Raw genomic sequence first — 26,688 nt, 5'->3', positions numbered from 1 at the left:
TTGGCATATATGACTGTAGGAGGTGCATGATACATATTGATGTATACATGAGAATGCCGTCGAGTATGATCGTATATGACGTATAGGCTCGAGAACTTATATGGTTGTTTGAGCATACTAAGAATGAGTATACAGATTGCATATGATGCGCGTGGTGCTCGTAAGAGAACGAACGTGGTCAAGTTGACGAGGTAACTCTCGATGTAAGTTGCATAAGTGCCATGAAGGCAAGCGTTTGTAATTCGTGAATGATGAATACGTGAACGCTTGTGTTTGTTTGGTTGTCGCTAGTATTAATGGAACGCGAAAAGAATTTGATTTGTCGCGAGCAACAAATGGTAGAAAAATTCAATGTTCCATTAATGTGTATGATGTCGAGTGGATGTGAGTGTAAAGGTTGGGAATGCTGGAAGGCAAGAGTGTGAAAGCTCGGGGGTGCCGGGAAGGCATGAGCAGGAAGCTTGAGGGTTGCCAAGAAGGCATGAGCGGGAAGCTCGGGGGTTGCCGGGAAGGCGTGAGAGGGAAGCTCGGGGGTTGCCGGTAAGGCTTGAGCTGAAGCTCGTGAGTGGGAAGCTCGAGGGTTGCTGGAAAGGCATGAGTGGGAAGCTCGAGGGTTGCCTGGAAGGCATGAGCGGGAAGCTCGGGGGTTGCTGGGAAGGCGTGAGCGGGAAGCTCAGGGGTTGCCGGTAAGGCTTGAGAGGAAGCTCATGAGCGGGAAGCTCGGGGGTTGCCAGGAAGGCATGAGCGGCAGCTCGTGAGCGGAAGCTCGGGGTTGCCGCGATGGGGTGAGCGGAAGCTCAGGGGTGCCACAAAGGCGTGAGTGGAAGCTCGGGGTTGCCGCGAAGGCATGAGCTGGAGCTCGGGGTTTCCGCGAAGGCGTGAGCGAGAAGCTCGGGGGTGCCGCGAAGGCGTGACTTGGGGTTGCCGCGAAGGCATGAGCGGATGCTCGTGAGCGGAAAGCTTGGGGTTGCCGTGAAGGCATGAGCGGAAGCTCTTGAGCTAGAAGCTTGGGGTTGCCGTGAAGGCATGAGCGGAAGCTCTTGAGCTGGAAGCTCGGGGGTACCGCGAAGGCGTGAGCAGAAGGTTGGGGTTGCCGAGAAGGCATGAGCGGAAGCTCATGAGTGGACAGCTCGGGGTTGCCTCGAAGACATGAGAGGAAGCTCGGGAACGGAAAGCTCAGTGATGCCGCTGAGGCGAGAGCGCTAAAGCTCGGAGATTCCGCTGAGGCAGGAGCGTGAAAGCTCAAGGATGCCGCTGAGTCATTAACGGGTAGCTCGAAAGCGATGCCGTGTGGCATGAGCGTAACCGTTGCTAATTATGCTGGGCTATATGTACAAGTCCTCGAAGTCCCCAATCAAGGAGGGTTTTCAGCGGGGTTGATATCAAAGCGTTACTTTGTGTCGTATTGCGAGCATAATTAGTGCAAGTGCGTCGTCCATCTAGAATTGGTCAGAGCGAACGCTTGTGCCCTTTCTGGTGGGCCCCTGCTAGGCCCTCCAAGGAGTCCCCAACTCCTGGATATAGACCTTCATATGGTTGGAAAATTGTTTGATAAGGGGAACTGCATTTAAGCAGTGGGTGTTAGGTAGCGAACCTAATCTTTGATACCCAAGTGTCGGGAGTTAACTACCGGATCAATGGCTGCCGTGGGCTGCGTTAACCGATCCCTTTATGCTTTCCTGGAGGAGAAAAGCTTAACTGCGATGCCGCGTAGCGATCACTGTTACTATGAGGCGTTGCCTTACCGCAAAGCGGTTGGTCGTGGACCATAGACTCGTGGAGGCTTTAGACCCTTTTAGGTCTCCTTCCCTTGGTGAGGGATTGACAAAATATGGTGGCCAAGAGGCTAGACAAAATGTTTTACATATAGTGTACATGTACACCTCGCTAATTGTATGAACAACAAATAAGCATGGCATAGTTTGTCAAAGCGTCACATGTTTATTTAATTTTGTAATTAAATAGAAGCATGACATATGTGTATAGCATGTACTTGTAGTAAAGTTGCTAATAACATTTTTGAATTGTTGTAGACATGCTTAGAGATCATGGAGACATGTTAAGGCATGGCACTAGTATGTGAGCCTAGTAGGTGTGCTACTAAAATTTGATACATATTGTAAGCATGCCTAAAGTCATGGAAGCATGTAAAATCATATCAAGTGTGATATATTTGTAGGCATGCTTAGAAGTCGTAAAAGTATGGCAATGACTCTAATTGCAAGAGCGTAAAAGATAAGATATAGTTGCTTATCTTATGCTGATTTGGAGTGGGTTGGAGTTGGAATTGATATAAGTACCCCAAATCATGTTGGAGTTGTCCAAGTATGACGCTCCAATGCTCCAGCGAGGCATCTTAATAGGGGGTTGATGATTTCATCACTTGAGGAGGTGATCGGTGATTATGCCCCTTTAACATAAGATAAAATAAATGATTAGTAATTGATATATATTGTAAGATGCAGGTGCAGTCACACCGTGTATAAAGTGAGTTCATTTACTTTGTAAACATGCCCCAATTAAATATGTACGAATTTGCGACATAATTAGCTAACGGAGCTAGATGGGTCGGTTTGTTCAGGGCGGTTTAAAGGTGCACACATGTATGTGTTTTAGAACGTCACAATTCAGAAGGGATTGCGGCATGACATGCGCTTAGTCAAAGAGTATGCTATCTCAGCGTTGATGGATGATGAAAGCATACATACCATGAAGTTTTAAGCATGCTTTCTAGACATACGTACGGATGCCTATTAATATAGTTACAAGTACTAGAAAGGTATGTGTAGTAAAGTCACTATAGTTGGGACATAGCAATTGTTTGCATAGCACCTAGCTATGTGGCACCTCTAGATTGAGTCAAGGGAGCTACTCATGCATCAAGGACATCCATGTGGGTCTGTGTGTCAACGAGGTACCTATTTTTCATGGCAAAGTAAGTGCCGACATACAATTATAGGGGCCAAGTTGATTATGCATTGGGGTACACATGGTACTGGATATAATATGTGAGTGGCTACCCATACTTGTTCTATATGTGTGCATAGAAGACAAGGATAATTTATATGTGAAGGCATAGGCACGTGTACACCAAAGAAAGAGCTAATCATTGATGCGGCTGAAATAGCCTCATAATTTAACCCTGCAAAATGTAGTTGTCAGTATAGGATAAGCAGGGATCGTTCAGTCCGGGGATTGTAGGGTACACCTACACAAAAAGGTCAATTAACAAATAAAAGAATAAAATGGGGGGTTTTGAAATTTGGTTCCTAATCTACTTAAAATAAAAACAAAACAAATAAAACTATATACAATGATCGACTTCCCTAACCTAGACCAATACCACTCATAAATTACTAAGTGTAAAAACAGAAAATTCATTTCAACATGCTACAAAAATGTGCCCACCTTAAATGCCTAGATAAGAGCTCAAATGAAAAGCCTCAGCGGATCAATCCACTTATCTGATTCATTCTAATGTAGGCTTGAATCGGAAAAGTCCTTACCAAGCCTAATACTACTAATTTTCGAAAACACTCAGCGTAATTCTCTTAACTAGTAGTATTATCTAACCCTCGAATCAACTCACACGTGCAAATTAACCATTAGACATAGAATTTAACACGTAATTTCCAGAATCGTTTAACCATTGAACATAGTTTTTACCACTTTTTAGAACTAATTGCTACTTGTTTAACTCAGCGCCTTAACAAATAACAATTACTCTTGGCAAATTAAGAAAACACACAAGAACTCTCACCATTATTCTAGCATGCAAACTTATTAACCTAACTCTGAAAATTACCTAAACACATAAAAGGGCACAAGATTGTAACATGCATCATAAAAGAATTCTCGAAATTAACTCAATAATAAACTGAAAATCTCAAAAATATTAATAAAAATATTCTGAAAATTTCATGTCTCCAATTACACAACTCACAAATCCAAACACACAAAACCGAAACAAAAATTATAAGTAGAGTCATAGTTACACTTTGAAGCTTTCCTCAGCGGCTTAGCAACAAGGTGATGAACTCGTCTCTGCGATGGTGGTGGAGCGTCCTTGACTCAGCGCCTTAGAGCTTTGTAGATTGATGGATGGATGGTGGTCACGGTCTTGTAAGATATGGAGGTTTGAGGAGTGAATTGGGTAGTCTTGGAATGATCTTGGCTGGGAAGTGATAGGCAATGAATTATCTTGGCTGGGAAGTGATACAAATTCAGTTCTGGATGTTGCCTATTTATAGGGGAGCATTGGTTGGCTTTCCCAACTGAAACGTCTTCTTTATGGCCTTAACTCCTCTCATAATGGGGCAATTCCTTTAATTTCCAAGCTGAAACATCTTTCTCTTATTTATTTTTCCAGCTGAAACATCTTTTTCTTTTCTTCCTCAACTGAAAACGTCTTTTCTCCTTTATTCCCCAACTGAAAACGTCTTTCTCTTATTTATTTTCCAGCTGAAACATCTTTTTCTTTTATTCCTCAACTGAAAACATCTTTTCTCCTTTATTTCCCTTCTTCATTGCTTGGTCAAATATCTTAATGCTTTATTTTATGACTCCATCATTGCTGTTTCCAAGACTTCAACCAGGCAACGTTTCCTACAACAAGCAGGAGAATATCAGAATTTTCTAGAGAAAATAAAGGGAAATTAAAATGTAAAGACCGCAAAAATAGTTGACAGTTAGGAATCCTGATCCAGCTAGGATTTTTCATGAATTTTACTTTTTTCGCCTATTTCACTCCAAACACTCAACAAGACTTTCAAAATGACTTAATGACTCAAAACACTAAACTAAGGGAGAAATAAGGCTAAAATGAGGCACATAATTAATAATATCGTCACACTTTTTTGCTCCTATCAACTACCCCACACTTAGCTTTTGCTAGTCCCTTAGCAAAACAAAAATACAAAACAAAACAACGACTCAACAAAAAAAACAAGTAAATGACTCTACTTCCCCTAACTGTTGTCTCAGAGACTCCAAACTCATGGCTTTCACGTTAAACACTTAATCAAAATTGCATAGATAATTCCATGGTTAATAAACCTGTGACATTCATATGACTAAGCAAGATATGGAGAACTTAAGTTATACAGTGAATGATAGCATGTTTCGAACAAGTCCAATCCAAACTCACAGGGCATACTCTCGATTTTTCTCTCAGAAATGGCTATGCTTAAAAGCTTCACTCTCAAGTATATGCAAGAGAATAAATTGTAAGGCAACAAACAGCTTGCATATTTCATCAATAAATGCATTTTGGTGAAGAATTATTAAAGACCTCATGAAATGACTAAGTGCACAAATGGACCTAAACCATAAGCTCGACTGCGTACCTGACTCCACTAACCAAAGACTGCCCATCTCAAGGATCAAGTTAGCACTTAAAACAGGTTGTAATGGGGCTAAGCTGGGGTTCTCGAAATGAAGATTAAGGATACAAAAATCCTAAGGACCTAGCAGAGCACATAAGGACCACTTTACGTCATCATTTTTGTAGACCAAATATCATTGTTTTGGGCCAAACCTTCACTCTAACCAACATGGGAATGGACAAAGGCATAATTTTCAACTTTGAGCCTTCTACAAATTTGAAAGTCCAAAACCACACTTCAACAATTTCCCAAGAGTTTTCTTTTCAATTTTTCTTCTATTTTGCCGCTTTTCTTTCTTTCTTTTTCATTTTCATTTTCTTTCATTTTTTTTTACGGCAAATTTTTTTTTTTCTCTTCTTTTTTTCTTGGATTTTCCCCACCCCACACTTGTCTTTCATCGTCACCCCTACATACTATGTCATGCTCTACTAAGTCCCTAAGACAAGGGTAGAGATATCCTGTACTAAGCTCATGGTAGGGTAGTGAGGGTGATGAAACAAAGGTTTTCAACGTAGGCTCAAAGGGGTTCATTCTAAGGAGTCCCACGACGGGCACAGTTGGGGACACATGCTTGTTTGGCTATGGTGGTTACCCTAATGCCTTCTATCCTATCCAGGATCAGTGCATATTATGGCATACAAGTTTTGACAGTCACAACAGACGAGTTCTAGTACTCTCTAGTCCATTAAAATCTATGGCACATGATCATTGGATTTTCAAAGAATGATGAGGTTTTGCAAATACAGCCACGAAATTCTAGAATTATCAATTAAGCACTCGAAAAGAAAGTATTTTAGCTCAACAGCTCACTTAGGGTCAAATGAATGACTTAATCCTAGCATGCTTAATGAACCAAGTCACAATCCTATCTCAAATCTTCATACAAGCATCACAATGTTGATTAACCACAGAATTCAATTAAGTTCTATTTTGATTGTGAAAACTGTCAGCCATGAATTCAGAGACATGTTCATCCTAGACGTTAGGAGCATCCTAAGACTCAAACACTCAAAAAGACTATAAAACTAACTTTTTTTTTTTTTTTTTTTTTTTAAACCGAAAAAAATTCTGAAATAAAGGTGTAAACCCACCCCACACTTAGAATCTACATTGTCCTCAATGTAGGCAAAAAATATGGTATATAGACCCTAAATATGGGGGGCTACGAAAATAAGGAAAGGGTAAAATAAACAAACAAACAAACAAAGACCCAAGTACAATTCAACCTAAGCAAGTGAAGGGATAGAAATGTCAAACTCTCGTTGATGGCTCCTTCACAGCTTCGTTTGAAATGGGTTGCCTCCCATGCAGCGCTTAATATTTATAGTCCTTCAGCCTGGACTTTTCTCCTTGTTCACACGTGCTCATTCCTTGGGTGCCTCCTGGAGGGGTATCTCTTCCAATGTGTGCTCCACAAAGGACTCACCAGATCAAGTGTTAGTAACATATACAAGGTTAGGAATACAAACATTATGTCTTTCCTACTTTCTAAGTTACTTTACATACTTAGGTACTGGAACAGAGGATCCAATATACCTTAAGCATGTCACACAACACGTTTTTTTTTTTTTTTTTTTTAGTTTATTGTAAACATAGTTAATATCTCAATTGATTCCAAGTTGTAAGTCGAGCCCAATAGAAACCACTACTATTGGTGAGATACGATATAGGGATAGTCGCCTAGACATAAGTCTCTTTCCTTTGTTTCAGAAGGCCGAATGGCCAGATTAAGAGGTAAGTGAGAGGGAGGACTCATTTTGGTGATACTACGGAGGCTACTCCCTCATTGAGGTTTAGGCCCCTATCGGCTACTCCCACATAGTGGTTTAGGCTCATTCTATAGTATCTCTGAGATCCAATTGAACCCATCACCCAGGGTCTCAACCTAAGACACCATCCGTATGCGCCCCTTACTCAGCTGGGAAATTAACTAATGTGTTAGACCGTTCTCCAAGTGCTAATAAAGGCCGCCCTCAACCTCAAGAGACCTGAGCAAGGTACTAATGAAGGGTTTAGGCCAATATTAACAAAAGGGCCCTTGTCTACTCATACGATTTTACACACTTACAACAATTAAGTATTTAGCTGAATTCATATCCACATACAATTTTACAACAATTAAGTAAATTAATCTAAATGAAACACATACAATTTACAATATGCTTAAAAAACAACTTCTACAAATTGTACAACAATGATAAAAGACATGCTTAATTTTGTAACACTCATAAAACTTAAACTAAATCACAATTAAAGCTTGGCCTAACCGAAATCGCAATTTGTCACCATTCCACAAGTGTAGTACAAAAATTAGCATGCATTCTATATACAACAAAATCGATGACACTTTAAGCGTTGGAGATTTTAACAATCCCCGGCAACGGCGCCAAAAATTGATGCGGCTGAAATAGCCTCATAATTTAACCCTGCAAAATGTAGTTGTCAGTATAGGATAAGCAGGGATCGTTCAGTCCGGGGATTGTAGGGTACACCTACACAAAAAGGTCAATTAACAAATAAAAGAATAAAATGGGGGGTTTTGAAATTTGGTTCCTAATCTACTTAAAATAAAAACAAAACAAATAAAACTATATACAATGATCGACTTCCCTAACCTAGACCAATACCACTCATAAATTACTAAGTGTAAAAACAGAAAATTCATTTCAACATGCTACAAAAATGTGCCCACCTTAAATGCCTAGATAAGAGCTCAAATGAAAAGCCTCAGCGGATCAATCCACTTATCTGATTCATTCTAATGTAGGCTTGAATCGGAAAAGTCCTTACCAAGCCTAATACTACTAATTTTCGAAAACACTCAGCGTAATTCTCTTAACTAGTAGTATTATCTAACCCTCGAATCAACTCACACGTGCAAATTAACCATTAGACATAGAATTTAACACGTAATTTCCAGAATCGTTTAACCATTGAACATAGTTTTTACCACTTTTTAGAACTAATTGCTACTTGTTTAACTCAGCGCCTTAACAAATAACAATTACTCTTGGCAAATTAAGAAAACACACAAGAACTCTCACCATTATTCTAGCATGCAAACTTATTAACCTAACTCTGAAAATTACCTAAACACATAAAAGGGCACAAGATTGTAACATGCATCATAAAAGAATTCTCGAAATTAACTCAATAATAAACTGAAAATCTCAAAAATATTAATAAAAATATTCTGAAAATTTCATGTCTCCAATTACACAACTCACAAATCCAAACACACAAAACCGAAACAAAAATTATAAGTAGAGTCATAGTTACACTTTGAAGCTTTCCTCAGCAGCTTAGCAACAAGGTGATGAACTCGTCTCTGCGATGGTGGTGGAGCGTCCTTGACTCAGCGCCTTAGAGCTTTGTAGATTGATGGATGGATGGTGGTCACGGTCTTGTAAGATATGGAGGTTTGAGGAGTGAATTGGGTAGTCTTGGAATGATCTTGGCTGGGAAGTGATAGGCAATGAATTATCTTGGCTGGGAAGTGATACAAATTCAGTTCTGGATGTTGCCTATTTATAGGGGAGCATTGGTTGGCTTTCCCAACTGAAACGTCTTCTTTATGGCCTTAACTCCTCTCATAATGGGGCAATTCCTTTAATTTCCAAGCTGAAACATCTTTCTCTTATTTATTTTTCCAGCTGAAACATCTTTTTCTTTTCTTCCTCAACTGAAAACGTCTTTTCTCCTTTATTCCCCAACTGAAAACGTCTTTCTCTTATTTATTTTCCAGCTGAAACATCTTTTTCTTTTATTCCTCAACTGAAAACATCTTTTCTCCTTTATTTCCCTTCTTCATTGCTTGGTCAAATATCTTAATGCTTTATTTTATGACTCCATCATTGCTGTTTCCAAGACTTCAACCAGGCAACGTTTCCTACAACAAGCAGGAGAATATCAGAATTTTCTAGAGAAAATAAAGGGAAATTAAAATGTAAAGACCGCAAAAATAGTTGACAGTTAGGAATCCTGATCCAGCTAGGATTTTTCATGAATTTTACTTTTTCCGCCTATTTCACTCCAAACACTCAACAAGACTTTCAAAATGACTTAATGACTCAAAACACTAAACTAAGGGAGAAATAAGGCTAAAATGAGGCACATAATTAATAATATCGTCACACTTTTTTGCTCCTATCAATCATGCTTCTGTTTAATCAAGTTGGACCACAACTATATATATATATATATATATATATATATAGTTCACATGCCTCTGCCACATGCGTGTTTGGTATAAAAGTTCCGACGCACAACTATTCACTTGATGTGTATGTATCTATAACTGATGGAAACGGCACACGTGTGCAATCATACAAACATAAATATATGTGAGGTGTATGCATGTGTGGACAGGTGTCCCATGTGGTAAGTGTATGTGTGCACAAATAGGGATATGGCAGAAGCACGTGGTGCTTGTGGATGTATGAAGCAGAAAACTCAGCTTTTTCATTTATCATGAGCTGCTGCAATGTCTGGGCAGTCGACGAAGCAGGATCGAATTGATCTCTCCTGTTAGGGTGAGAAAGACCGAGAAGAGTAAATCTGGCGATGGTTAGTGGACAGATTTTTCAGTGCTCGGTGAAATGAGATGGCCGGTGTTGGTCAGAGATGGCCCTGGGTGTTCAGAGCAATTCTGGGTGCGTTGGTGAGAGCTCTAGCCGGCGGTGGCGGAGCTCAAAGGAGGTGTGGTCAGCGGAGGTTATCCAGAGGGGAAGGATGTTGTGGTTGGCGGAGATTTTGCCAGCGGAGGTGGCTAGCGGAAGAAACTCAGGTCAGCGGAGGTGACTGGCGGAGGAAACTCTGCCGGCGGTAGCCTCGGCCATCAGTAAAGCTCAGCGAAGCTCGGCGGAGTGGAGCTTTCGCTAGCGGTGGTGCCGCTACCGCCGACTGAATCTCAGAAGCCTTCCTGGCGGAAGAGAGATTGAGAGTAGTCGCTAAAGGAGCATGGCCGCTGACGGAGATTTAAGCTCAGAAGCTTCCTTAGCGGAAGGGAGATTCCGCTGACGGATATTAGCGGAGCCGCTGAGGCTAGCGGGGCTGATTGCCGCTGTTAGTTCCAGCGATTGCTGCAGCTGACGGAGGCTAGCGCTAGAAGTGGTACCCTGCGGTGTCCGCTGATGACGCTAGCAGCGTTGGCTTCGTCCGGAGCTAGGCCTACTGGCAGTAGGCGTAGCGAAGGAAGATGCTAGCGGAGGCAGGTGCTGATGCTGGCACTCGTCGGCGCTGGTGCTGTAAGCGCTGCACTGTCGATGCTAACGCTGATGTTGGAGAAGGCTAACCGCTACGCTACACCAGAAGCCTGTGATGAAGGCTGACGCTGCCGTTGGATGTATATGAGAGGAACGTAGAGTGCCCAAAGCAGATCTCTGGGTGTCCAGAGAAGATTTGCACCCAAAATTATTATTATTTTTTTTTTGGAGTAGGTCAGCGTTGACTATTTTAGCTGGCGTTGACTTGGGATAGAGTTGGGGTTTGCCCGCGTTGATTTTTGTGATGGTCGTTGACCAGCCCCCGCTGGACGTTGACCGTGCCTGATGGGCGTTGACCAGAGTTGACCAGCCCTTCTCGGCGTTGACCAAGCATTGACTTAGCAGATGGCACAAGTTTGCCGCTAAGAATATCAATTATATAAGTTAAAGAGAAATTATTTTGAGTTCCGTCAAGATGACTTAACTCAATGGTAAGTGACAAAGCCTTTGTGTTGGCTTCCCACAGACGGCGCCAATGTTAATGTTAGTGACCGAGGGGTCTAATTAACATAAAGAGAGAGAGAGAGAGAGAGAGAGAGAGAGAGAGAGACAGAGAGAGAGACAGAGAGAGAGAGACAGAGAGACAGAGAGACAGAGAGAGAAAGAGAGAGAGTGAAGACACAAGAAGTATAGTGGTTCGTCTCCCCGCCTTAGCGGGAAACTACGTCCACTTGAAAGCTTAACTAGTGTGTTGGGCCTTGCGGCCCAAGAGGGTTACATGAGATGTAATGGGATGATGATCTAAGTGGGTGGAGGTCCCTTTTATAAGTAAGGAAGCCTCCCCCCTTACACTTGTTTTCCAATGTGGAATGCCAAAGCCACTATTCTAGTGTAGAAAGGCATATTGTGGAGTCATGTTGGCAAGGCCGGAAAGTTGGCTTCCCGGCGAGGTATTGGCCGCTTCCGATTACCGTGGCGTAGCTTGGACATCGGGCTAGGGGATGCATGCCTCGGTTGGGCCCTGCCATGGCTTGTGGACCCCCCAAAGAGGGTGTTACTTATGCTTGTTGATGTAGTAAATCCTCCATATTAGTGGAGGTATGTACAGTATCTAATTAGAATCAAGTAACCAACTTTTGTCATCGAAAGAGTTTCAAGAAGCTAAAAGAGAACACAATCGAAATCTAATTATCCAGAATTGATGAACAAACTCTTTGGATTAGAACACTAAAGCAAAATTATATACAGCCCATCGTCGAATGCCTGTGGGTAATGAAGAAATCCAGTACATCGCTACGATTCCAATACCCATTGCTGCAAATCAAATACCCATCGGTTCCAATCCCTATAATTTAGTAAAAGAATGCAGAAGGAAACCAGTACTAGAAGAGAGAGAGAGAGAGAGAGAGAGAGAGAGAGAGGGGCTTGGATTTGGATGTGTTAGATGGTAAATGAAAACTGTTTTCTCCGTTTGGGGTTTCAACTAGCCAATTTTTTATTTTTCTTTAAATGTGACGGCTGTCAAATTGTTAGTGGCTGTGGTCAGCCCACCCTGACCAGGGCTGGTCAGTGAAGTTCTTTCCTTAAGACCAAGTTCACGGGTGTACTTTTGACTGGGCACTAGCAAGGATTGATGATGTGTTGACCGAGCAAGGGGAAAATCATCCCTCCGCCGGCCCAATCTTGCCCAGCCAGACAGCCAAGGTTTGACTTTCCTTGACCGAGGCCAAGAAAAAAGGCAAAGCCTTGACATATTTCCTGACCGGGCTCGCCGGCTGCCAGCTCGGCAGGTACCTATCGTGTCTAACGTCAGCGTGTTGTGTGGAGATAGAGAGACGCGACGACGGATGATGATCAGATTGGGTCTGATTTGATCCACTTGGGGTTGCTTCGATCTCGACCTGAGGGTAGCGGATGGGGGGGCTGACGCCACGGAGCGGCTGGGCGAGGCAAGGCTACCTCAGGGGCGCGGGGACCGTGGCCGGAAGACACCAGAGGAGGGAGAAAAATCCGGGTTGGGTTGGATGAGCCGGGTCAAGGGGAGCGTGCGAGAGAGAGAGAGAGAACCTGGGGGGGGGGGGGGGGGGGGAATGAAAAAAGAAAAAATTTCGTCCTTTGAAACAAAAGGGAATTTTTTTTGCTATTTATAGAAAATTTCTAGATTTCAAAAATTCATAATAAATTCATACGAACTCCGAATATTGCGTTTTGTATATGCACAAGATCTTATCGATGAGCTCTACAACTTTCGTGAAGGAAGTTTTCTCAAATTCCTAACGTATAAAAAGTCAATTTTCACGACCCCTTAAATAACGTTTGTTTCGAAAATAAAAATCAATTAGAAACCAAATTTCTCGTACAACAACTAAATAACGTTGTAGTGTACTTATTCCTAGTTTTTCATTTATGTAAGAAAAAATCGATGAACAGTGAAAAATGAACAGTCTTGACTGGTCAAGAAAAACAACGAGTAGAAACCCATGTCCAGTGGCAGTGAACAATTACTTGACTGGTCGACGCCTTGACTTTTCGACCTTGACATTTCTTGACTACGGATGGACTTGCTCTAATATAATAGCAAAAGAGCTTGAATGAAACCCTTAAACTTACCTCAACGTATGTGACCATGGTTACATATATACATATATGTGGATGCATAGGAGCCGGAGGCACAAAGGTAACCTGTTCATCAACTACAGCTAATATAGATTATCATTCAGTTCTATGCAGATAACAATCAACCCAACAAACCATAAAACATTGCAAGACATATCATAATTAATATGGATGTATTTTCACAAGCCTGTACGGCTTCTCATTAGCATAGAATCCCAAGAGGTCCATTGGAGATTTAGTGTTGTGGATTTGAAAGCTAATGAGAAGCTAGTGGGTCTGAAATATGAGAAAGAGAGTTGTGGATTTGAAAGATGAGAGAGCTACAACAGGTTAAAATATTAGAGAGTGAGGGCCAGAGAGGGACATAATAGTGAGAAACGAGGAGATGAGAGCTCGATCTGGGTGCGAAAGGGGAGATAATAGTGGACAGCGTAAAAAAACTCATGCGCGGTGGTGCTTTTTTTTTTTGGCCACATGTACGGTCAATCTACTTAGAGGTCATCATGGGCTGGGTTAGGACCAGTTTTACCTTAAAATTTAGGGCTTAGGGTTGGGCCGGGTTAGGACTAGTCAAATTCAACAAAATTTAAGGGCGAGCAGGATCAGGCCCAGTCCGTTAGGGCTGGGCCGCTAGGGACAAAAAGGCAGGGCCGAGCCGATCTTCTGAATAGGGCCGATAAGGGCCTTACTTTGTATAATAAAAAGAAATACATTATTTTTTTATTTTTTTCTTCTCAAAATGTGGCTCAATGATTGTACAGATAATCCAAAACTCATTTTTTGTTTGTTGATCCTATTTAATATATATATATATATACACACAATTAACTTAATGACTGTACCTACATGTGCTAGAACGAGCATAATTAGCTATAATGAGCCACGCTCACTGTACCGCCAGAGGTACCGACTCTCACCAAGGGGATGACCTGCGAAGTCACGGCCAGGCAGGCTACCGCTCGAGCCCCAGATCGCCCCCAGATCACCGCTGACGCGCCGCCACGCGCCGCGTCAAGATAGCATCAGAGGCTCCTGACGCTGGGAATCGAAGCACATCAGTCCCGCATCGGAAACAAGAAGAAGATCAACCTCTTCCTCACCTATAAAAGGTTCTCTCCTCTCTCCTCATTAATTACGCAATTACTACTCATTTATTGTTATGCTGCGCATATACAGTGACTAACTTAGGCATCGGAGAAGTGAAGACCGCCCAACGCGGTCTCCCTCTGACGCCCTGTCTATCGTGTTGCAGCTAACAGGAATCACCTAATCCTAGGAGTAGCGGTCCGCCCACCGGACCCGCGTTAAGCAAGGAATCGGCTACCGCCAGACTTGAGCATTAACAATGACATTTATAAATATTAGTTAAGATGGTTATATTCAGTTAATTAACTCTTCAAATCAATTATTGTTAGCCACCTGGTGTGGTAAGGTTGGTCAAGTTGCCTAGTATGGAACCCCATGTCTAGAGTTCGAGTCTTAACTCCTACTAGTTTATGGCCAGTAGGTTTGAAGGGCCTTCAAGTTGGTGCACCTGCGGCGGGGGATTAATCTGGCATTGCTGGGATATCCCCGTGGAAATCAGTTCGAATACTGATTGGGTGGGTGTGATATTAACTCGCTAATGTAACTAAGGTGGCTTGCTACCTCACTCCCAATAAAAAAATAAAAAAAATAAAAATTATTGTTTAACAAAGGAAACAAAATTAAAGAAAATAAATTTTATGAAATCAACTACAAAGAAAGAGATAAATTGTATGTTATAGAAAAAATAGAAACTTATTAGGTCTCGATTGGATGGGCTTAAAGAGCCGGGATGGGCCTAAGGGTCGGGCTTCATTTGCATGGCCCACAGTGGCGGAGGGAGGAATATATATGTATGGGGTCCAAAAAAATTTAACCAAACACCAAAATTGACCATGATGAACCAAAATACATCCTCTGTATTTGCAATCAGTGCATATAATACACAAAAATGATTCGCATTATAAAAAAAGACTTGAGCTATTTCCTAGCGCAAAAGACAATCAATATTTCCTAACAAAATAGAAACAATACTGCTCAAGTCATCTATAGCTGTCCTCGATGAGTTTTGGAATCGATGAATTGTAGGCTCATTATCAATGGCACTGAATATATCTTTCTCATGGTATATCGTTAAGCTATCATTCAACCACTGATCTCCCATTCGATTTCACATTCGATTTTTTATGATGTTCATGGTAGAGAATGCTCTTTCAACTGTTGCAGTTGCAACTAGAAGTATTAGTGCCAAGGTTATGAGTAGATAGACAAATGGATATGTCGTGTGCTTTCCTGTCTTGACAAGTTTCTGTGCCAGATAAGAAATTCCTTACAAGTCTTGAAACTTTGTGTTAGATTGCATATCATCAATATAAATATCAAGCTGAGACTGTAGTACCAACAAACCTGATGTAGAAAATCATCCGGATAAAATTGAGCAAGAAGCATCAAACATTGCTTGTTGAAATCAGAAAATGAATGATTCGGACTTAAACATGCCAAACAAAGGAATAGCTTAGTATTAACCTCATTGAAACGATTGTTTAGCTCTTGAAGTTGGAGATCTATCACAACACAAAAGAAATCAAAGTGATAATAGTGTAGATTTGTGATTTCTGGACTTTTGCGTTTTGATTTCCATTTACATAGATGCTGATCACTCATGTTGGGAACCATAATGTTTTCCTTGTCACAAAAGACAACAACTTGCTCTAGGAAAGAATCCCATCCATTATCCCTCATATCTTGCAATTTTCTTTTGCAAATTTTCACTAAATCCATTGGATTTACTATATCTTGATCATCTTTTTGCAAGACATGTGACAACTCATGACTAATTCCAAGTATAATCCTCATCAAGTGCAGACTAAATATGAAATCAAAAGATTGCAATAACCTCAATGAAATAAATGCATCATGTTTCTGATCAGAACCTACTTTGTCAAATGCAATTTCATCTAACACATCAATTATGGGAGAGAACATGGCAGTAAAGTTTATGAGCGTACCATAATGTGAGCTCCAATGTGTATCGGCTGAACGCTTAATCTCAATTTCTTGATTTAAGCCTTTTCCACTTGAAAGTTCTCCAACTTTCAATTCTTGAACAACTTTGAGAGACTTCTTTTCTCGAAGAATGTCATGCCATTTAGAAGATGCACCAACAATATTTACAACATGACCAAATGATCTGAGGAAAGCACCTACAATGCTATGTTTCTTTGCTACAACCACCAAAGCTAACTGAAGTTGATGTGCAAAACAAAGGACATAGAAAGCAGAGGAATTCTCCTTCAAAATAAGTGTCTTTAAGCCATTAAGTTCCCCACTCATATTACTGGCTCTGTAGAAACCCTGACCACGTAAACTTGATATGCTTAAACTATGTTTATAAAGCAATGCATCTATAGTTTCTTTAAGTATAATGGCAATAGTATTGGCAACATGTTCAATGCCAAAGAAACGTTCAATCATACAACCATTCTTATCCACATAACGAAAGATAACAGCCATCTGCTCTTTTATAGAAACATCTCTAGCTTCATCAACTAGAATAGAGAATAATGCTTTATCCATGTCTCTAATTATAGCATTTGTGGTTTCAACTGCAGAAGCATTTATTATGTCTTTTTGAATCATTGGTGATGTCATTTTGAGGTTTTCTGGAGCATTTTTCAATGCAACAGCTCTAACTTCTTCATCCTAATCAGAAAGAAATTGCAAAAGCTCCAGAAAGTTACCTTGATTGCTTGAATTGTCTAACTCATCATGGCCCTAGAATGCAAGGCCTTGTCTTAGAAGAAACCGAATGCAATTAACTAATGCAATGAGTCGAATTCGATAATCTGTTCTGGATTGCTTAGCATTCCTGTGGATGATATTTCGAATGTGTTGTCTTTCATTCATCAAGACTTCGCACTTTTTCAAAGCTTGATTATGAGCACTGTTATGGTCTCCAACATGATCATATAATCTCTCTTTCTTCTTCCAATTTTGAAAACCATCACTAGTAAATGCATCATCACCTGCTTGTTCTCCGATATTTTCTTTAAATAGGTAGCAGCACAAACAATATGCACGACCTTTGTCTATACTATATTCCAACGAATTAGGAAAATCATCGAACCAAGCAGATATAAACCTTCGTTTTTGAAGCTCCACACTTGGTTTGAAGAAATTTGTGTTCCCTGGGCTGACAAAGACCCCTTTGCAGATATTCTCTTTGAACTTGGTCTCAAATGTTCGGATCGTAATCTGAAATTCTGGTTTGTAATCCAGGATCTGAAGGAAGATCTGACAAAGACCCCTTTGTAGATATTCTCTTTGAACTTGGTGTTAATGCTTGGATCCATGGGGATCTAATTAACGATAAGTAAGAGAGAGAGAGAGAGAGATTGACACAAGATGTATAGTGGTTCGCCTCCGCATGAGCGGGAGACTACGTCCACTTGAAAGCTATACTAGTGTGTCGAGCCTTGCGGCCTAATAAGATTACAAGAGATGTAATGAAAATGTGTTGAGTTGTGGGAGGAGGCATTCCTTTTATAGATGAAGGAATGCCTCTCATTTACTTGTTCTTCGATGTGGGACAAGCAAAGTTACTATTCTAGTCTATTTAACATGTAGAAAGCTATGTTATGGGGGCATCTTGGCAAGGGCAGAAAGGTGGCTTCCCGGTGGCGGATTTGCGACTTCCGGATACCGCCGCGTAGCCTGAACATAGGGCTACACGATGCATGTCTCGGTTGGGCCTTGCCATGTCTTGTGGATGTCCCAAAGTAGGTGTTACTTATGCTTGGTGATGTAGTAAATACTCCATATTATTGGAGGTATGTACAAGTCCCCGAAGTCCCCGAGTAAGAGTAGCTTCTTGGTTGGGGAGTTCAAATCATGAAGTCATCAAGCATAAGTAACCGGGCGGTACGGAGCCCCTACAAGTCCCCGAACTCCGTAAGCAAGAAGGGACTCGTTTAATCCTGCACAATGAGACAAAAAACACGCATATGTAGAATGCTTGTTGTATTGGTTACCGTTTGTATTAATGGAATGCGAAAAGAATTCGATTTGTAGTGAGCAACAAATGGTAGAAGAATTCAATATTCCATTAATGTGTATGAACATGTAAAAGATTGGTATTTGTATATGTGGATCTTATGGCCATATAACACGCACAATAGATAGTGGCAAGTGTAATGGGTGTCCATATAAAATTGTGGGAGTAGTCCCGGTGACATCGTATGAAGCGTTTGTGAACTTGGGGCTTAAGTAAAACATGTGGGACATGACCGAGCAAGTTGGGTTGTTCGAGCAAGTTGGGTGTTGTTGAGTGTGTAGGCGCTGTGCGAGCATGCGAGGCGTGGCCCAAGCGCAAGTCGTGGCCATACTCGAAACCCAAGCAAGTCGTAACCCGAGCAAGTCGTTTGTCCGAGCATGTTTTAGTAAGTCATAAGTGTCACAAGCTTCTAGATGCATGTCACAAGTAATTGAATTTAAGCATGTATGTGTGTAGCATGTACTTGTAGTAAAGTTGCTAATAACATTTTGTGGGCATGCTTAAGGGTCATGGAAGCATGTAAATGCATATCAAGTGTGATATATTATGGGCATGGCATCGGCGGTAGCTCAAATTGCAAGAGCGTAAGAGATAAGATAGTGACTTATCTTGTGCCAATTTGGAGGCTGGCGGAGTTTGGCCTAGCGTGGCGGTCTATTGCCCGTGACGGATAAAATACGCCGACAATATCCGTCAACTCGTAGATGCGGTTGAATGCTTGATGGAAATAGTTGAATTTCCTTTGAAACAAGAGAGGTGATTAGTACATGAATATGTAAAATCAATACTAGGATATTGAGCAAAGTGTATATGCAAGATTGTAGTTGGCAACAAATGATAAATTTGTGTCCCTGATAATTTCGGTGCATTCACCTAGGTAATTACATGCATGATACATGCATAATTGATACTAGCGTAGCAATTGAGCCATGTGGGGTACTGAGCATGTGAGCTACTGAGCCAGTGTTATATATATATATATACGAGACTGTGATGGGTTTGCACATGGCATCCCAAATACAATAAATATATATGTGAGGTGGTGAGATATGACAAGTTAGAGAAAATGTGATTGATGAGCACAGTCGTACGGTTATTTAAGTATGCAGAGGATAAGCAACACTAGGATTCATGCTTATGCCTACAAGTAAGCACGTGGTGTGCAACTGTGCATATCAGTAAAGATAAGGTAAGTGTGTAGCGGAGAGGGAGACTTAGCTTGACGATTTTGAAAAGCACAGTAACTCGAAGTGCGAAGCTTGAAGCCATGACTGAAGGCAGGTGCTCAGGTGAGCGTGGGTTGGTTAACCGAAGGAGAAATCAGCTTGATGGTCAAATCAGTTTCCCAGTAAGCTCCAGTTCTTGATTGGTGAATACCGCGAGCTGAGCTGCATCCGGCCAAGAAGGAAAAGCAGTGGTGGTTAGCGGAGAAGCTGGTTCTTGGCCGAGAAGATATGTCGCAGCGGAAGTTGCTCAGCGGTGCTCGACCGGCAGAGACGCTGTCGAGAGGTCGGCTAGCGGAGACTGGCGGAGGTGGAGCTGCAGGTTCGGCTAGGCGGAGCGGAGGCTCCGAGCTCGGCCGAGCGGAGCTCATGGGTGGCGGATGAAGTTTGACGGTGGTAGCTTTGGCCGGTGAGTTGGGCGGTGGTGTGCCGCCGGTGACTCCTAGCGGGGGAGTTCGGCGGAGCCTGGTGTGCACTTGGAGGTGCAACTTGCAGCAGGGATTGCTCAACGGAGTCCGGCGGAGCGGAGGCGGTGTTGAGAAGAAGAGTCAGGCGGAGCTGGTTCGGCGGAACAGAGAGGACCAGAGCTGCAGAACTGGGGTCCGGCGGAACATGGAGTTCGGCGGAAGCTGGAGCTTGGTGGCGAACATTTCCGGCGAACATGGGGTCAGCGGTTGCTGCCGTGAGCAGAGGAGTTGGGCGGTGGAATTGCCGCTGATGGATCCTTGGCTGCTGGTGGTGCAACATCAGCAGAGGTGCTGGCCTTGCTGCTGGTTGGATCTGGCGGAGGAAGGTTAGGCCAGCGGTGAAGCTATCCGGCAAACGTTGCTAACGCAGTGTACCGGCCTGCCGGCGGAGGTTTTGCCGCTAGCGTCTCCTGGCGGACCGGGTTGTCGCTGACGGAGCTGTGATGGTGCCAGCGGAGTGCGCTGGGCTTTGCTCGCCGGCGGTTTGGCGGAGATGCCGGTTGGCTGATGAAGATGGTAGTTCTTGGCGGAGCTTTTGCCGTTGAAGAAGTGTGGCGGAGCTTGTGTTGGCCGCTAATGCTGGCGGCTTGATGCAGCGAAGGAGGGTGGCCACAGTAATTCTCTGGGTGTCCAGAGAAGTTTGGAGGCAATTTTTCAAATTTTTTTTTTTTTTTTTTTTTTTGCAGTCAGCGTTGACTTTTGTGAGTTGGGCGTTGACCGACCCCGCTGAGCGTTGACCAGCCCCGCTGGGCGTTGACCGACCCCGCCGGGCGTTGACCGACCCCAATTTGATGTTGAATGAGCGTCGACTCGACATTTTCGGGTCAAAGTTCGTGGTAGGTGACGAAGCCTTTGTGTTGGCTTCCCACAGACGGCGCCAATGTTAATGCTTGGATCCGTGGGGATCTAATTAACGATAAGTAAGAGAGAGAGAGAGAGATTGACACAAGATGTATAGTGGTTCGCCTCCGCATGAGCGGGAGACTACGTCCACTTGAAAGCTATACTAGTGTGTCGAGCCTTGCGGCCTAACAAGATTACAAGAGATGTAATGAAAATGTGTTGAGTTGTGGGAGGAGGCATTCCTTTTATAGATGAAGGAATGCCTCTCATTTACTTGTTCTTCGATGTGGGACAAGCAAAGTTACTATTCTAGTCTATTTAACATGTAGAAAGCTATGTTATGGGGCATCTTGGCAAGGGCAGAAAGGTGGCTTCCCGGTGGCGGATTTGCGACTTCCGGATACCGCCGCGTAGCCTGAACATAGGGCTACACGATGCATGTCTCGGTTGGGCCTTGCCATGTCTTGTGGATGTCCCAAAGTAGGTGTTACTTATGCTTGGTGATGTAGTAAATACTCCATATTATTGGAGGTATGTACACTTGGTCTCAAATGTTCGGATCGTAATCTGAAATTCTGGTTTGTAATCCAGGATCTGAAGGAAGATCTGCCAAGTTTATTTCTACCCAAACATGACTATTCTTTGATATTACACTATCTGCAGGGGGTGGTAGTATATCTGATTTTCTTTTAAAGAATCTTTCCATGACTCTTTCACACAATTTACAACTGCATTAGATAAATAAAGTGGAAGTAAAATTGTTTGGAAACTAAGAAACGATCAATATAGTAAACAAAATCATATGTAATCTATCAAAAATATTAGTATCTGCTTATAGAGTTCCACACTTCCAGGCATGCAAAAAGAAAAGAGATCGATTAAAACAATGGCAATAAGATCTTTCAACACAAAAACAGAGCAATCAAATTATACTATTAACATCATAACATGAATACATGATAGAACATCAAGTCATCAATTCACACTGTTCTCAAGAAGTCAATAGGAAATATACAAGAATAGAGCCACAGAGGAGATGATGAAAAACAGTAAAAAAGAAACAAACGAATTAATCAACCTAAGTCACAATCAGACAATAGTCAATAGATAACTAAAATTCCATATGAATTTCGTTATCATAGATGCTTGACCAACCAACAAAGAGATATTGATATCTGGGGTTTGAGAAACGAAGTCAGCACAGCAACTAGCAAGCCAACAATATTAGTTGGTTATTGACTTTGAGTGCTGGCTTTGGTAGTTGAGTTTGATTATATATGCTGAATGGGGTGCACAAGAAGCTTCATACTCCCCTTTTTCTTGGTTTGTCCGTTGTTTTGTCAGCCTATTGATATGTTTAGACGATTTAGTCCAGCCATCATCTATGTGGGCTTTGAATTGTGCTATTGTGGGAACACAATATATATATATATATATATGTTGATTGCTGGGCTGCTGGCTGATGAGGGAAAATCATATACTTGTGAGCCAAGTGTCATAATCTCAATGGGGCAGTGGCCCCCACTCGTCCTGAACTGCCTCCGCCCATGATGGCCCATACCCTGTCCTATTTGAGAAATGGTCAGGCCAGTAACCATAATGCAAGGGCTGGGTCAGGCGGGATTGGGGTGGTCTTAAGACTAAAGGGCCAAATGATGCCCCTAGATCTACCTTAGCAGATCAATATTCGGTATGACAATCTCAACCTTGAATAACTCTAAATTAGGCTTGAGTATTGAAAGAACACTCATTGATGAAATTAGAAGCTTGATGCTAGAAGTTGTTGTGTTGGTTTGGAAGAAAATTCCAAAGAAATGCAACCAAGCTACTCATGTTGTGGCAAGGTAGTCTTTAGGCTTGTCTAAGACAAGATTTTACAAGGAAATTGGACCACTATGGCTTGAAGAAGTTTTATTAGCATATAGGATTGATTAATGTAATATGATACTCTTTTTTAGAGTAAGGTTTTTGACAAGCCACTGTAACTCTTATGTTGTAATTGAGGAAACTTACCATTTGATCAAACCATAAAAAATGTTGAGCAAAAAAAAAAAAAAAGGGAAGTAAAAGATTTGAAACATTCAAGACTTTATCTATCCTTCTTTAATTTGAGATGCTTTGAAAATTATTGTACATACCTACAATATATATGCAATGTCGGTCAACTACTAACAAATGGGTGAAACTAGTCTTTAAAAATAGGGTTTTCATCATAGGTGCAGTCTGAACTTTAATTTTCGGACTGGACAGAATGGTACTTGGACTTTCAAAGTGATCAAATAGGTACCTGAACTTCCAAAACCATACCAATAATGTGCTTTCGTCTATATTCAGTTATCCTTTCGTTAAATAAGGGGGTAGATAAGATATTTTACTCAAATTGACCACTAAAATGACTGTCATAACCTTATCTGACGTGAATAAACACATTTCCCTCATTTCTATCTTATTTTCCCTCCAAAAGAAATTTCCTCTGTGAAGCTTTCCATCTTATTTTACCTCCAATTATTGTTTCCCGATAAATAATAACAATTACCAACATTTCAACATCATGTTTTCTTGAATAATTTTTATTGTTTTTAAAAAATTATTGCAACTAATTTATACAAAGACAAACTAAGGAACAGAAGAAAAAAAAAGTGATTATACAACAAAGTATTTATTTATCTTTATTATAATACTGTTTTTATATATAAGAATTTGGTATGTCTATTTGTGTTAAGATAATCACTTAGTTGAGTTACCGTAATTTATGTAATTCATCATTTTATTGTCAGTTAATATGCATGCTTGCCTTTTCGGGTCATGACGCTTCATTTTTTTAGAATACTTTGTTGTATAATCACTTTTTTTGTATTTTTTAAATTTACTTTGTAAAAATTAATTACAATTTTGGGCTATTTTTTTAAGAACAATAAAAATTATTTAAAAAAAATGATGTTGGAATGTTGGGTATTGTTATTATTTATCAAAAGACAATAATTGGCGGTAAAATATAGAGGAAAGTTTCACATGAATAGTGTTGGGGGAAAGAATAAATTGTTTTTAGAGAAAAATAAGATAGAAAGGAGGGAAATGTGTTTATGCACGCCATATCATGAGGTTATGATAGTCATTTTATAGTCAATTTGAGTGAAATGTTTGATTTACCCCTGCACTTATCGGAGGGATTACAGAATATAGACGGAAACACCTTGTTGTGTGGTTTTGGAAGTTCGGATACACATTGAAAGTCTAAGTACTGTTGAGAGAAAATTGCACACAGTGAGCGTAAATGTCACCCAACATAATTTCACTCGTATTCATTTAGTGAATAGAGTTTTTATTATTTTGGGTTCGACCCATTCAAGACAGAATGTGTCTCTTAATTACAATCCCTTGTTACAGAGAAACACCCTTTGATTCCATTTATGAAGAAACCAATTGATGGGATGCGATGTGTGTTTGTTTGTTTGTTTTTGCGGCTGCACCCAGATATTTGAATGGGTTGCCTACGTACCCTTGGAGAGGGATCAAGCCACTCGTAGTTCAAGAGTTCCAATGAGTGGATGACTCATTGGAGGGCTTTGATTTTGGAATTAGAGTAGTGTTTGGGACGACTTTGGTTTAAGTGGACCAGGGATTCGATTTTGTGTTTAGGACGCAGTTGCATCTAGATAAATTTGGTTCTAGATTGCCTACATACCCTTTGTGGGATCAAACCACATGTAGTTCCGGCTTTTTAGATTTAAATGGCTAAATGACCCATTTATTTTGAATTTGTGTTTGGGAAAGTGTTTAAAGCCCTTGAATTTGGTTTGGACTTTATTTGTGTGATTTGGGAATGAATTTGATTTTTCTGGTGTTGGGAGAATTTGACTGGAGTCAGTGATTCATTTGGGACTGGTTGAATTTGACTGGTGGAGTCAGGGATTCTGTTTGGAGTTGCGGTTACATCTAGTGGGTTGCTAGACTGCCTACATACCCAGTGAAGGGATCAAACCACTGTAGTTCAACATATTTGGGATTTCGGTTTTGTACCGACTTTTTATCCGACGGATGTGTGTATGTTTTTTTGAACCCGTCAAATGTATTTCTTTGGGACACCCAATTTGGTAGAGTGTTTGTTGATTTGACCCCGACCCGATGTACTGGGATTTGCAGTGGGCCTTGTGATTTGGAATGGGCTTTAGGCTGCAAATTAATCGGGCTCGAGCTTTAAAGTGATTTGGACACCCATATTTATCCTCAGGCTTTAGTTTCATCAACGCCAGGTGCAAAAGTGATCTAGGCACCCGAACAGGCCGAGCTTCATAACGGGCCTTGGATTTTGCAACGGGCTTTATGTCGCCTTCGAAAAATTTGATTAGGCCCGAACTTCCGCGAAGTTGTGCAACGGGCTTTAAAATTGGGCTTCATACTGCTCCGAAATTAATTTGAGCCCAACAGCTTGCAACCCATGGATGGACACCCATAAGTTTATATCTGCACCCAGTTTGAAGCCATCTGCGAGTCCTGCCAGTTCGACTTAGAGAGAGAATTTATTTGAGGCTCTGAACATATTTTAGTCCCACAACAGCACCATGGTTTGACAATTATGCTTAATTGCATAATGAGATTTTTGTCTTGATGTGTACTGATCGGATCCCACTGCTAAGCCCTTTCTTTTCAAAAAATGGCATGATCACGGCTTTTATTTGGTCTCCTTAATCATTGTCCCACCACGTTATGATCACAGTGAGAGGGAGAAGAGACAAAGTTTAATTATGTTTCTTCAAAGCTTGTTGCTCTTTATGGTGTGACCCATATCCAAAGAAAGTTTGCAGCAAATTATAGCTTTAAATATATATAACTTAAAGCTTTTGTCTTTAGGTGTAGGTGGGTCTTGAACATTCCTCCATCATCTAGCTTAAAGCAGCTTCCTGAGTGGTGATTCTTGCTTTAATTAAATGTGGTTGCTGCATGCTTTCTTGATCTTTTATATAGCTGCTTCAATTATGCATCTTCTTCTGCCCTGCGCTGGGATTCAGTTGACAAGGTAGGTTTGGAGAATTAAAAAGCTTCAGCTTCGTCAGCTTGGTCTTCAAGTTTTTAATCTCCTTCCCTCCTTGCTTGCATATTGGTCTGTTCTTTTGTGCGGCTTGTTTGCAAGTGGTGCAAGGCCATTTGTTGTGTTGCGGTGGAAAGGAAGGCAGGAGGTGGACGGCTTCATGACATTCCACCGATTGGTCATACACTCGTGGATACACATGTATCATATACGAGATTGCGACCGTTCGGGGATCTCCATAGCTCTATGGTGACACAGGTACAAGAGACGCTGCATTTATTTGCCAGGAGAGCGCCATCATTTGTTGAAGCAGCAGTCCTTCACTAGGAGAGCACCTTCACCAGGAGAGCACCTCATGGGAATGGTGTTGTGGTTTTGATGCGTGCCAGAGAGACTATTGTGGACAGCAACTTGACTCCTCCATTGTTGCTGATGTGGTAATTGCCTTGGTCACCAGCAGGAGATTTGAGATGAGATTTTGGCCATGCTTCATGGATCGGTTGTCTTAGTGAGGACGTTAATGGTAAGCACTTGACAACGTCTGCACCATGAAAGGAAAAGTTCAGTAATTTCAGGTGATAATTATAATTATACCTGTGACTTATGGAGCTTCTTCTACAGAGACGTGGTTCTCCTTCAGTGGCTTCTCTTGAAAATCTTTTAAGGATGGAATGTTGTAGGAACTCCGGTCTTGTGTGAACTCTATTTTCTGCTCTCCTCTCTCTTGTGTGCCTCCGTGCTGCTGGCTTTTGCTCTTTAATGTTGCAGAGCTTTCTGCTCTCTAGTTTTTTTCCTGCCCCTGCTCGGACTCTCTGCTGCCTTCTCTGCTTCTGTTTTCCTCTCTG

General features: G+C 41.5%; 1 protein-coding gene across 1 annotated transcript; it reads right to left on the bottom strand.

Moving 5' to 3' along the window:
- Window positions 1-15,398: 15,398 nt before the first annotated feature.
- Window positions 15,399-16,804, bottom strand: LOC112194645. The gene is made up of 3 exons (XM_024334860.1): window positions 15,874-16,804; window positions 15,635-15,792; window positions 15,399-15,536 (listed from the first exon to the last, which is right to left on the bottom strand). The coding sequence occupies exons 1-3, from the start codon at window positions 16,802-16,804 to the stop codon at window positions 15,399-15,401; spliced, it is 1,227 nt and encodes a 408-aa protein (XP_024190628.1).
- Between the last annotated feature and the right edge of the window lie 9,884 nt (window positions 16,805-26,688).

Source organism: Rosa chinensis, chromosome 3, assembly GCF_002994745.2.
Source record: "Rosa chinensis cultivar Old Blush chromosome 3, RchiOBHm-V2, whole genome shotgun sequence".
NCBI lineage: Eukaryota > Viridiplantae > Streptophyta > Magnoliopsida > Rosales > Rosaceae > Rosa > Rosa chinensis.
The sequence above is the reverse complement of the archived record's forward strand: the minus strand, read 5'-3'. Positions and strand labels throughout refer to the sequence as shown.

Coding starts and splice junctions, on each gene's coding strand:
- LOC112194645 (XM_024334860.1), bottom strand. CDS start 16,804: ATGGATAAAGCATTATTCTCTATTCTAGTTGATGAAGCTAGAGATGTT. Junction 15,793..15,873: donor CATGAGTGATCAGCATCTAT/GTAAATGGAAAT, acceptor GTGTTGTGATAG/ATCTCCAACTTCAAGAGCTA. Junction 15,537..15,634: donor CGGATGATTTTCTACATCAG/GTTTGTTGGTAC, acceptor TATCTGGCACAG/AAACTTGTCAAGACAGGAAA.